Source organism: Wyeomyia smithii, chromosome 3 (genome assembly GCF_029784165.1).
Source record: "Wyeomyia smithii strain HCP4-BCI-WySm-NY-G18 chromosome 3, ASM2978416v1, whole genome shotgun sequence".
Lineage (NCBI taxonomy): Eukaryota > Metazoa > Arthropoda > Insecta > Diptera > Culicidae > Wyeomyia > Wyeomyia smithii.
Window position 1 is genome coordinate 92218400 of NC_073696.1, and position 13682 is coordinate 92232081.

General features: G+C 39.7%; 1 protein-coding gene across 7 annotated transcripts in view; it reads right to left on the reverse strand.

Annotated features, from left to right (window-relative positions):
• The window catches only part of LOC129733271 (dual specificity tyrosine-phosphorylation-regulated kinase 2), a 296861-nt gene that overhangs the window by 106707 nt on the left and 176472 nt on the right, over positions 1-13682 (reverse strand). Inside the window, exon 2 of one of the 7 annotated variants that reach the window (XM_055695019.1) lies at positions 4920-6298. The exons of 4 other annotated variants lie outside the window; for them this stretch is intronic. In XM_055695019.1, coding sequence (XP_055550994.1) covers positions 4920-4937 — 18 coding nt within the window. In that variant the 5' untranslated portion in view covers positions 4938-6298. Of the gene's footprint in view, positions 1-4919; positions 6333-13682 lie in introns of all 7 variants that reach the window. 2 more of the 7 variants (XM_055695018.1, XM_055695017.1) reach the window with 2 other exon arrangements.

The following is a 13682-nucleotide window of genomic DNA, read 5'->3' on the forward strand; positions in this document are numbered from 1 at the left end:
GGAGGGGTTCCATACAACTGAAATTCTGCACAACTCAAGAACTAACCGAGTAAATTTAACCAAATTTGGCATGTGAATGTTTTTAGAGATAACAAATATGTATATAATGGTTCGACGCCCCTCCCTCCGTTCAATGTGAATGCTTTCGGAACCAGAATTACGCCTAGATGACGGAAATTGATTTCACAGGCAATTTCAAAGTCCAAAATGATGACTTTCGGTTTCTGAAAAACAGCCCAAAGTGACCAAATACCACCCAATATGAGTATCTCCGGAGCCAGAATGTTGCAAGAAGCTGAAAATTGACCTCAGACACCATTATGAATTGTAGGATGGCAACTTCTGGTTTCTGGAAAACAGCCAAAAATGGCTGAAATCGACCACAGACCATTTTGGATTCTAGGTTGGCAACTGCCGGTTCCAACCAATATGAATATATTCAGAATTGAAGCGTACATCGCTACCAAGAGTCGAGGATGCTGTCATTTCGATAAAACCAATCATTTCAAACGATTTGTTATTTGACTTTGATCATATCCTTCCAGACTTCAAACACATCGCAAGGAATCAATGAATTTGGAACGTTCAAATAGTACGATACCACATTTAAATTATGTTGAGGCCACATATATCGATCATACCAGGTATAGCTTTCAATAGCCTTTGAATTTCTTGTCTTTCCATAACTTTTGAGACACATATCAAATTGTTATGAAGTTTGTTATTTGTAAGTTTGAGAGATGACTCCTTCGTATGACACATATGTTCAAATAAGTCATGTAATCTTTGAGATAATAGACTTTCGTTGTTTTATTAACAATTTAATACATAACGGTTGCTTAAGTTCGATTATAATCAAAAAAAAAATGGGAACGTATAAGGCAGCCAATTTCTGAAACCACATGTCAATCATAATTCATCAGTTAACGCTTAACTAGTCCGCTCATCTTATAATAATATTGATCAAATTCGTTGTGTAGTTTCTGAGATAATGAAGTTTCGTGATTTTCACATTCCGGTACATTACAGACGAAGTTACAGTTCGATTACACCAAAATTCAATAGGGTGTCATGAGGCAGCTAGACCTTTCATTTGACACTAATTTTGTGGAAATTGGGTCAGCCATCTCTGAGGAAATTGAGTGAGTCCAAGTAGTCTTCGGAATATGTTCCTATGCATAGTTGGATTTGACATTTTTAAACATAACAGGCAAAATAATAGTCCGATTACTAAACAAATCAATAGGGTCTTATGGGGCAACTAGACCTTCCATTTGACACTGATTTTATGAAAATCGGTCCAGCCATCTCTGAGAAACATGAGTGAGATTAAACAGTCTTCAGAACACGTTTCTTTTCATAACTTTTGAACCACAAGTTCAATCTTTAAAGAACTCAAAAGTTATGGGTTTTTTAGGTAGCCCGTTCATTTGAAACCAATTTTGTTCAAATCGTTTGTGTAGTTTTTGAGATTGTGATGTTTCATGATTTTTACATTTTGATACATAACCTCTGAACTAAATATCCGATTACAATAAAATTGAATAGGATCTTATGGGACAACAAGACCTTTTATTTGCAATTAATTTCATGAAAATGGGTCCAGCCATCTCTGAGAAAATTGAGTGAGAATAAAAATCTGCACATACACACACACACACACACACACACACACACACACACATACACACACATACATACAGAAAATGCTCAGCTCGTCGAGCTGAGTCGAGTGATATAGGCCATTTGGCCCTTTGAAGCACTTTTATACTTTTGGTTTTGCAAGTGATTGCTATACCTTTCTAGGAGAAAGGCAAAAATACTAGAAAGGCTGCTTTGATTTTTGCATTACCATACATTCAATGCACTGTGAGACGTTCCGAGGAGATTTATGGGGACAGAAAAGGATCGTTGCATCAATACGAATGCAGCGAGTAAAGTCTCGCTAACAAGTTCTCCTACAAAAACACAGGTGCAGCGTGTGACTTTAGGTTTGTATTTTTTGTCAAATGCGAGCCAATAGACACAAAAAGTAATAAAATAGCTCAAAAATAGCAAAATCTTCACCGTTTATTTTGGGTGGAGAAGATTTAACAGTTCGAGGAATTAATTTATTTATTTATTTTTACAATTGTCAATATCATATTATGATTAAAAATCCGCAAAAAACACCGAAAACTATTTAGCTTAATTTAACGAAAAAGAATTTGAGATGAGCTATATTTTTATTTTTTTTTGAATATTTTTTTCAGTGTAGGGTCTTAAATTATATTTTTTCAATATTTTTAAATGAAAGTTCAGATAATGTTCTAGAAGTTATCCATTAATAATCTTTCTCTATCTCTCGTCATTATTTCGATAAATTGATTTATAAGATAGAGGTTTGAACGCTTCAAACTTTTTAAATGTTTGTACAGATAAATTTTCAAAAAGTAGTTTTCAAGCCCAAGGTAAATCTGCCAAAACCAAAAAAAGTAATGATATTCTGCCTGTATGATTGAGATTTTGTCTATACCCTGTATTAGTAAGGTCAAAACCGTCATACTTTTTTTTCTACTTCAAAAAAGTATAACTGATAAACATCGTTGTATCAAAATAAGTACATAAGTTATGGATTATTTTTCAGCAAATCTTAATCCAAAATAATCTGCATGATGGAGAAAAATTGGAATGAAAATTAGTGTGTCAGTTTTTACAATTACTGTCGGAATGATGAAAAATGAATAAAACTTTTTTCGTTCGAGTGGTCTTCCAACCCACCAAAATACTATTCTGTTTTGACGTGGAATTACGTCTGACGGCAACATTCTGAAATAGGAACGCAAATTTAAATACCGAAAACATCGAGAGCGTCTCAAAAATTATCCAATTTCGAATGCTAATAACTTAGTCAATAGTCAACGGTCTTTCTTCATTCTTGCGGCAATCGATTGAAAAACTATCTACCTATGCGTCTACTAAAATACAAAAAATTGTGACTTCATGATACTTGTTTTGCTTTGTTTTGAACGCAGATCTCGACCAATAAGAGCTGAAGACATGGTCAAATACCATTCAATATGAGTATTTTTGGATTTTCGGAGGCAGGAAATCGCTATTTGGAAGTTCACGAACGTAACTTTTGGTTTTCGGTAAACAGCTTAATATGACCAAATACCTCCCATTACGTGTACTTCCGGACTCGGAATGATGTCCAAAAGCCTGAAATCGTATTGAAAAAACTAGCAATGTTCTAGGCATTCAAAGCCAAAAAAACTTAAAAAAATAAAATATGCGAACGAAATGTTCGTTACTTTTATGAGAATAATCGGAGAAACGAATTTTGAACCATATAGATAATCTAAACTGCTATCTAGATTTAAAAGCTGAGTGGAATGTTCAATTATTTAGGGAACTCGCATACACTTATTCTTGAATTTGTTAAAAATAAGTACGAACAGAAAAGCATAACTAAAGAATTTAATAGTTTGAGATACTTATAACAAATTTTGATACGATTTTGTATTATCCCATATGGTTTTGATAACAAAAATCAATCTGAACGAGATATAATTACAAATCCTGAAAGTAAGTTGTTCTGAGCCAAATCTACCAAATATTTCGCCTCTATCAAAGCATATTGTTACTAACAATGGTTGGTATTAACCTGTTCTATATGCTATCTTATTTTGTTAAAAAGCTGATACAATGGTAACAAAGTTTGTTATGAGTTTCATACTAGTAAATCCATTTTTGTTAAAATTTCTGTTATTTCAACGTCTGACGGAATCAAATTGAAATCAAATTTAATCCTCAAATGTGAACACAATTTTTGTCGATTCAATCCCAGATAAACAGAAACCTGCAAAACACTGAATTAACGTACAATAATGTCGTATATTTCGGGAAGCAAATGGTACTTTAAATACTTGGTTAATTGGCGCTCTCACCCTTTAGTTTGTCGGTCGGAATCTTTCATGTTCGATATGCGCGAGTTCAAAATAAACACAAGCGTTCGAAAAAATATAAGTTACTTGTGTCACTCAAAATCACTTGTCGATTTTTTTCCTCACTTTCTCTAGAATTGAGGTTATATTATTTGTCCGTAGCGTAAGATTATACACTGAGGATTTTTTGAAAAAATCAATAAGAGCTCTTGTTGAAAAAAAAAATACTGTACGGCAGAGAATCCGTGACAAACTTTGTTTTGTTAGAGATGTTGTCGGATTCATTCCTCGAGTTCCTGGAATGGATTTGGCCGAAGCGAACCTGAATTCGAGGGTTCTTTTCATCTCTGTATATTCTTAGTTCAATCTGGTGGGAAAATTGCTCAAGAGCAAAACAAAAGTTCTTCTTTTTTCATAAATTCAGAAATTTTTTCCAAATGTTTTCTCTAACTTTTGATAAAGTCAAGTGTAAATGTTCAATCTTCACTGTCAGGAACAAATCCATTCCTGCCATCCTAATGTTTATTTTCAAACAATTTGCTATTCGGAAGATTCAGTTATCTGTTGTAGAATTACATCTATTTTCAGGTACCTTCTACAATAGTAATTATCAAAGTGAAGCTGTAAACAAACCAAACCAGGAAACGATCACTGGTGGACGGTACGCAGTACAAAACTTGTCCGAGCGAGCTCTATGCAAGAGTATGCATTTCACCATCGGTCAATCCTGTTTTAAAACACTTACCCGGACCGGTTCATATCAACCGGAAGTTTCCGCTTGATTGGGGTAATGTTGTTTGGCTTGTTTGCATCACAAAGGATGCAACTTACTTTCTCTAATAAAAGGGAATGAAAATGTAAGCCAAACCGAATGCAAATGATATAATGGAGAAGAGCTCTAAAATTTTGGGATTTAAACAATGTGTTTCTGTCATTTTGGGAATATATTCTTCAATCACATAAAATAACATTAAATGTTTAGTGACTACTTACTGGTCCGCGATCCAACATGATTGCAGTTTTGCAGCGATGGCGTGCGGGTTTATTTCAACGTGAACAGCGCTTTAACGCAAGAATCTCTTCTCTTCCTCTGTGTGGGTCGATGCTGCTGCAACCCACTGTTACCAACAGTGGTGTGTTAAGAACTTTAAGTCAGTCTGAGGGGAACAAACCACCTGATTGAAGTTGCGATGCCGCGTAGTTATGCAAAAAATTAACACATTTAATTTCTTCTTCTTCTTCGGCAACCGTTTCCACTCTTATTCTTCTGAACAGCGACACGCCACCGCTTTTGAGGAGGAAAACCTTCTAGTGAAACCCACTGCTGCAGTTGTTCCACCCACTAGCAACGGTTGTGCACTTCTTTCACACCGTAGTTGCAGCTAACAAAAAAATTACCTTCAAGCTGCAGTACACTAGCAATAAACTTCACAACAATTGCAACTTATCAAACACATCAATTGCACATACACACCATAAACATAGACTGATAAAGCAGTGTGGAAATGAATTATTTTCGGTGCAATTATGGCTCGCTCTTTCAGTCTAATTTTTTTCACATTAGCATCAGCAACGGGGCTTTGCTGCTCTGTGCTTCATCTGTATTCTTCACCTTTGTTTCGCCCTACGCTGTACTCCCAGACTTCTATCTGGATCAATTGATTACTCTGGAGATTTTTCCCGTTTCGTTCTGCCTTTCCCTTCGCATTGATCAGCGCTCATATAATTATACTTTTTTCGGTATTTCTTCCTTCAGAAAGACTAAAACGCACGAAAGCACTAACCGTGATACGACGAAGAGCAGTAGCTCAGAAAACAGGAAACTGCAGGCCGTCACTTTTCCACGCGCGCAGTTTGTTCAAAACATTTGATTCCGTTCACCACAAACCGCTTAGGGGTGCCACCAGTTTGATAACAAGCTCACACGCGTTTCGGAACTACTCAGCCATGCAACAACTCCGACCGACGTTTGGGAGCTGACTGTTCGAGGGAAAACCGTCTACTGTACACATTAGTCGCCGTCGTCGTCGTCGTCGTCATCGGCGATGACTGTGACTCGATTAGCCGAGAGTCGCTGTGCAGTAGCGTCGCGACGCGTGTTGAGTTGAATTCTTGGCTGGCTCTCTCTCACTCCGCACTCGTCCAGGGCACAAGGTAATACACAGTCTAGTCACTACTACCAAATACCAGCGCAGCGAGCAGCGCTAGTAGTATCAAGTTGGGCGGTAGCGGCCAAAGTAGCAGCAACAACAGCGGTAGCAACAACTCCAAACGCATACACAAAGAGCGTACTAGCGCAGTCGGAACCGGTTTCGAGCACACGACGTATTCTGCTGGATGATGGGTTGGGGAGTACACGTGCTTAACTGTGTCTGCAACATGAGAAATACATATTCTAGCTAATTTCTAGCCGAAGCATCGCATACGATGGAAAATCGGGGTGGCATGGAAAGAGAGAGAGAAAAAAAGAGAAAGAAGAATTTGGTGAGGTGCATGGCGGCGCGCAACGGGAAAAAGGGTTCGATTGAAATGTGCATTTTAATCGTAAATGGACGGCGGGTGAGTAAGCGTTCGAGCAATGTTTCGACGGGTTTAAGCACTGCTGCACACACGCACACAGGCCGCGGTGTTTGTTTCCTGGTTCTACAACCGGGTGGCGGTGGCGGTGGCGGCGTTAGTGCCACTGATAAAAATCAGCTGGCACATGCCTGGCTACGTGTGTTTTTGCTTTGTGTTTATTTGGTTGCTTACTGTGTGCTAACATATTAGAGAAACGAGTAAACAACTGTAGAATGTTGGAAAATGGAATTGCATGCGGAGATGGTTTTGAAGTTTACGTTTCCGAGTGATGTTCTTTGGTTGTTATTTTTCTTTTTTCTTTGAACAAAAAACCCATCGATAAAATAAGGTGTTGATGGCTGATTGCTGGGTATCGTGACTATTGATTTTGTAATGCTCAATATTCCCTATGTTTATTTAGAGAAAATTGAAAAATACCAATATAACAACTTTATTTGTATTCAACCGTAAATTTGAAAGAGCAATTGCTAACAATTTAAATATGTCAATTTAAATATATAATAAGTTATATTATATATAATAAAGGAATTACGTTAAGAAAGTGTATAATCACATGAAATGTTCATTTGTAAAAGGTATTAAAATTCCAGATTAACCTTTCGTGAGTTCGCTAAACTGTTAAACTATTCCAAATCAACGATGTATAATGCCCTTGAAACGATTTGAAGACTTTCTGACCATCAACAGGAAACTGGTGAGTGACAACGATACAAAGGTAGCTGACCCTTAAATTTATTCCAAAGTGGTGACTCTTCGCAAACGCAACTCGAAGTCACTATAGAGGCTGCTTTCAACCAAATATGATTGCGACGTTATAGATAATCATCATTTTGCATGAGCGTTTTCGAACAAATGCGTGGACAACAACTTTGGTTCAAACTCCAAGCACCACAGAAAAAAAATATGCTTTATAGCTAATGTAATAGAAAAGTATAATTATCGTATACCGTACTTGTGTACTGTTCATTGGAATATTTCTTCTTATACATACGATATGTATACGTACAACTTTTCATTTTAAGCCTCTTGCAGAAAATCAGCATGTTATATAAAAGAGTGATAGCTATAATTTAAGGATTTGGACTCTCTCTTAGAGGTAAGTATAAAATTTTGCTTGTTTAAATCGTATGTTTATTCTTTTGTTATTTTTCCATTTCCAAAATTAAATTTGAGTTTGAAGTATTTTTTGCAATTTATTGCAATTCGAACTTCACCAAACAGTTGAACAACGACGTTTGTTTTTAGTGGCTTCAAAGGAACAACATGCGGTAAATAGTACACAAGGAGCTTAGACCAATTGAGAAATGTTGGTGATATGTGGAAGGCAAATTGTAAAATCTTAGAACTATATTATACGAGAACAATTACAAATGAAAATTAGAGCTACATTTTTGCTGATTGGAACCGATTGCAGTATTTTTTTTTCAATTGCGACGCATAGTAGTTATGGTGGACATTGAAGATTAAAGAAATTCTATCCCCAAACTAAAAAATGTAGGTACCACAGTGAATTTAAATCTCCTAAACAAGCTTGTCGTATTTCCTCAGAGAATCACTAGCGTTGAGGAGCGGAAACAACCGCTCTCACAGTGGCGATCAAGTCGACACACTTGCTTGAAGAGAGCAACGAATCATATATATCTGAGAAGCTTGCCAGAAATACTGTGGTGAAATCTTTAATATCTCTCCTAAGAGATTATAAACTGAGGTGAGCTTTCTCACACGAAAGGATACCACGCACAATAATTATCCAACAGAGCTCACTGTAGTGTTTTTACAGTGAGCTCCAGAGCATATATCGAATGCAGAGAGCATCTGGGTAGGAAAGTAGATTGCGTTTTTTGTCGAGTTTGCTTTGCATCTCGACCTCGCATCTCGATCACATTCTACTACGAGAAAACTCAAGTTGTCTCTGTTGTATTATCTCAGCAGTGCACTACACACTGCTGTGTATTTTCATTAGCGTTCTTGTCAGCACCTTTCTTGTTTTGCTCGGCTGTGGTGTAAGCAGCAAGTGAGTTATTTTTTTCTGCGAGCGGCAGAAGCACAGCACAATTGGCACAGCACAGATACTGTCATTTGTAGGCACTCCAAAGATAACTTTCCTTCCCTTCTTTCGTTGCTCCGCTATCGAGGTGCTCATCGAGGAACTGCTGCCACCTGTCAACCACCTCGCGCTCGCTTGTGATCAGGTTTCCCTCCGCGTTCCCTACACATATCTGAACGCGGTGTGTAGCATTTACGGGATTGGTTCACCTTCTCAAAAAACTTGCGCGTATCGTTAGCTTGAAACATTTATTACAGCTCTTCACGATCTCTGTCCTCCTGCTGGCACTTCTTCCTCCTCTGAATCAAGCTCTTTTCTTTCTCTCCATCGCTTGCTGGCAAAGCAAAGCAAAGCCTTGCTGCTACATTCCGTATCAGAACTCTACCTTCTGTTTTATTATACACAGACTTCGCAGCCAACGCAGGGCAATTGCGGGGCTTGCGCTACGACCCTACTGACACTAACAGTCTCTTCCGAGCCGGGACTCAAACATACGACGACTGGCTTGTTAGGCCAGCATCGTACCTTGAGACTAGCTGGTATTCCCCGTAAAATCAGCCATTCCGTCGGCTCGATGTTACCACATCTAGTGCGGCGTTTGCGGCCTCTCCAATGGCCGAGCGTTACTTCCCCCACCCATCGTCGAAGGTAGTGCCTCATCGAGTAGGCGCGTGTAGTTTTCGGCAGCCTGCGGGTTGGTCAACTGCCGGATGTTTGGCCGAGAAGGACGGTTCTAACGTGTGTGAAATACCGTGGAAAGTTTTGAACGGACATGTACTGCTACTAGGTGATGGTCTGAGTCGATATCCGCATCCAGGAGGGAGCGTATGTCTGTAATGTTTGAAATCGGCCATCAATGATCAATGTTGTTCGGTGGTCAGGTGATCTCCAGGTGGCTCCAGGCGCATCTTTGCGTGGAAAAAAGGTGCTTTTAATCACTAGGCTGCGAAGTTGATGCATCGTTGGTCGTTGTCGTTCTTGTCGGTGTGTAGGCTGTGAGGCCGGTCTTTACATCGCTTCCCTACCAACCTGGGCGTTCATATCCCCGATGACGATCTTGATGAGCCGTCGATTTCTCCTCGTTGTCAGGTCTACCTTCGTGTGGGCAGTGCACGTTGATGATGCTGTAGTTCAAGAAACGACCTTTAATTCTCAACAGACATATCCTCTCGTTGATCACCTTCCAATTGATCACGCGATCCTACAATCTGCCCATAACACAAAAACCCGTTCCTAGCTCGTTGGTTTCTCCACCGCTCTGGTAGAACTGAACCTTGCCTCCACGGACTTTCCACACTTTCTCACCTTTGCGACAGATCTCCTGCAGAGCCACGATCTCGAACTTGCGGGGTTCTAGCTGCTCAAGTAGCATCCTGTCTCCGCCTACAAAATTTAGCGTCTTGCAGTTCCAGGTACACAGTTTCCACTCGTGATCCGTTTTTCGTTGCCTAGGTCCATGCCGAATGTTCCGAGTATTCAGCCGCCCGCTCCGGGTCAGACGTTGTTTTGAGCCGCCCCTTATTTGGGAAACAGACGCTCAGAAAGGCTTGGTTTCCCTCCGAGGTGGTTGACCCACCTTCCCTGCCCTGTCAGCATACGTCCGAGGTCCCACCACGGGTTGGTTACCATGATCTTCGCTTGGTTACTCATATTCAGGGAGGAAGGGATAGGAGTTGCTGGGCATGATGCTATGGACCACAATGGGGTCTACTTTATGCCAACTAGTACGGGTTGTACTGCAGGTACGCTCTGCCCAGCCGTTTACCAACCAAACCATCAATCCGAAACGGAAAAACCGACAGTCTCAACCGACAACCGATAGTCTACATTCAGTTGACTTACTCCATTAGATTTTGGTGTTTTGAATTTAGATTTTCGAATTTTGAATTGCTTTATTTTTATTCTGGTCTGTTAGCCATCGATGCTTAACGACTGGAAAATGAGTACCATTGGTATAGGCAGGTTATAGGCATACAACAATGGTGTATACCACTGACGTGCCTACTCAGCAACCCACGTTGGGAAGCTAGGCGATTGTTCAGCAGGGCTAAAATCACGTCCAACTGGGATAACCGAAAAGCATCCCTCACTAAATATAACGCTGAGCTACAGAAAGCCAAAAGGAGATGCAGAACTCAGTTCTGCGAGGACATTCAAACTCAACCTGAGGCAACGTGACTGCTAAAAGTGATGTCCAACGATCATACGAATGGTCTTGGGCAATTGAATAAGGGAGATGGAAGTATGATTGTCACTATCAAAGAAACGCTGGATGTTCTTACTAACATTTGCTTTCCTGGCTCGACAGTGACTTCCGAATCGAACGTTGAAGAGCTACAGAGCGTGACACCGCAGTGCCCACTTGTCGATTGTTCACGGTGACTTCTATAAACACCAAGACCACCAGGACCGAATAGCATTCTTCCAGTCTTTCTGCAAAAATCGGATGGTGTTATCATGTCCGAACTCATCAGACTGTTTCAAACCAGCTTTACCCAGGGACATATTCCCATCAACGGCGGAACGTTAAGCTGGTGTTTACACCAAATCCGGGTGAAAAAGACAATTATTGCCCAGACCTTTCAGACCTATAACTTCAACTCTTCTGAAGTTGATGGCCCTTGAATAAACCTTGCACAAACATCAACAAGGTAAATCTACTGAAACCGCTCCGCATGGCCAAGTGTCGAATATCAAAAAGTCACTGACACATATATAGACAGCGGTCTGCGCTTTTCTTGATATTGGGGAAGCTTTCAATAACACGTCCTTTGCATCTATTTACACGGCTCAATAAAATAAAAGAGTCGACAATACTAAAATGAGCTGGATCCAATGCAATTTCCTAGCATTACAGCTGCATTGGGAGATACTACTGACACAGTCACTGGTGGTAGTCGTTATTCTAACCAAGCTATTGCAGCTAGGTCTTGGTTATGCTAATGTAGTTCTTATTGTTCGGGGAAAACGTGATGTAACTCTACCTAGTCGTATGCAAACAGCTCTTAAGACCACCTCTCAGTGGCCCTTAGAAGAATGGCTGAACAGCAACCCCGTTAAAACAGTCATTATATAACTTTTACCAAGCGAAGGATGCATTCAAGCACTCTTCCTTAAATGGGGTACGACTGAGCTTCAGCAATTAGACCAAATATCTTGGAATTATTCTGAATAAGAAGCTGAACTGTGCTACGCTATCGAGAAGACAACTTCAACTATCTGGGTTTGCAGTACACTGTTCGGTAAGACCTGAGGTCTAAAACCACAATTAGCGCGCTTGTCTCTATTTCCATTGCTCGGACGCCTATGCAGCCCTCGTATGGTGACCTAAGGTAAAAAGTTGAAGAGGTTGTTTATAAGACACGACCGCAGAGGTAACGTAGAATACGACAGCCTGTCTTATGTCAATGTTTTTCTTAGAATAGCTTTAGGAATACACTCAATTGGGGTTAATTAATTTAATAGTCTCTTTGCTCCATATGACGTTTACCTCTGTAGCCGGCACCGCGGTTTCACTTGCTGCTGTATCCAAAACAAGAATTAAATTGAATTGTTTTGTGGCTGTCTTTTGTATCAAGTTGCACTAAGATATCTTAATTTAGGCAGTGGCTACGAAGAGGCTATAGACAAGGGCAAATAGCGCATTCTCCATCTATGATATAACAGTTCAAATAACAATTTTCTGCATTTTACGATAGCGTAGATAATTTTACAACTGGAGGACTGGAGACTGTTTCAAACCAGCTTTACCCAGGGACATATTCCCATCAACGGCGGAACGTTAAGCTGGTGTTTACACCAAATCCGGGTGAAAAAGACAATTATTGCCCAGACCTTTCAGACCTATAACTTCAACTCTTCTGAAGTTGATGGCCCTTGAATAAACCTTGCACAAACATCAACAAGGTAAATCTACTGAAACCGCTCCGCATGGCCAAGTGTCGAATATCAAAAAGTCACTGACACATATATAGACAGCGGTCTGCGCTTTTCTTGATATTGGGGAAGCTTTCAATAACACGTCCTTTGCATCTATTTACACGGCTCAATAAAATAAAAGAGTCGACAATACTAAAATGAGCTGGATCCAATGCAATTTCCTAGCATTACAGCTGCATTGGGAGATACTACTGACACAGTCACTGGTGGTAGTCGTTATTCTAACCAAGCTATTGCAGCTAGGTCTTGGTTATGCTAATGTAGTTCTTATTGTTCGGGGAAACGTGATGTAACTCTACCTAGTCGTATGCAAACAGCTCTTAAGACCACCTCTCAGTGGCCCTTAGAAGAATGGCTGAACAGCAACCCCGTTAAAACAGTCATTATATAACCTTTACCAAGCGAAGGATGCATTCAAGCACTCTTCCTTAAATGGGGTACGACTGAGCTTCAGCAATTAGACCAAATATCTTGGAATTATTCTGAATAAGAAGCTGAACTGTGCTACGCTATCGAGAAGACAACTTCAACTATCTGGGTTTGCAGTACACTGTTCGGTAAGACCTGAGGTCTAAAACCACAATTAGCGCGCTTGTCTCTATTTCCATTGCTCGGACGCCTATGCAGCCCTCGTATGGTGACCTAAGGTAAAAAGTTGAAGAGGTTGTTTATAAGACACGACCGCAGAGGTAACGTAGAATACGACAGCCTGTCTTATGTCAATGTTTTTCTTAGAATAGCTTTAGGAATACACTCAATTGGGGTTAATTAATTTAATAGTCTCTTTGCTCCATATGACGTTTACCTCTGTAGCCGGCACCGCGGTTTCACTTGCTGCTGTATCCAAAACAAGAATTAAATTGAATTGTTTTGTGGCTGTCTTTTGTATCAAGTTGCACTAAGATATCTTAATTTAGGCAGTGGCTACGAAGAGGCTATAGACAAGGGCAAATAGCGCATTCTCCATCTATGATATAACAGTTCAAATAACAATTTTCTGCATTTTACGATAGCGTAGATAATTTTACAACTGATTGCTGCAATTAGTAAGACTTGCGCGAAAAATTATGTGATTCAGGCTCACTAGCTCAGAAATTCTTCAGATAAACTTTGAGGTTAATTGTGTTTGTCAATGCCATTTATTGACAAGTGAATATTTTTTCAACATGGCAAATTTTTTATTTAGTTTT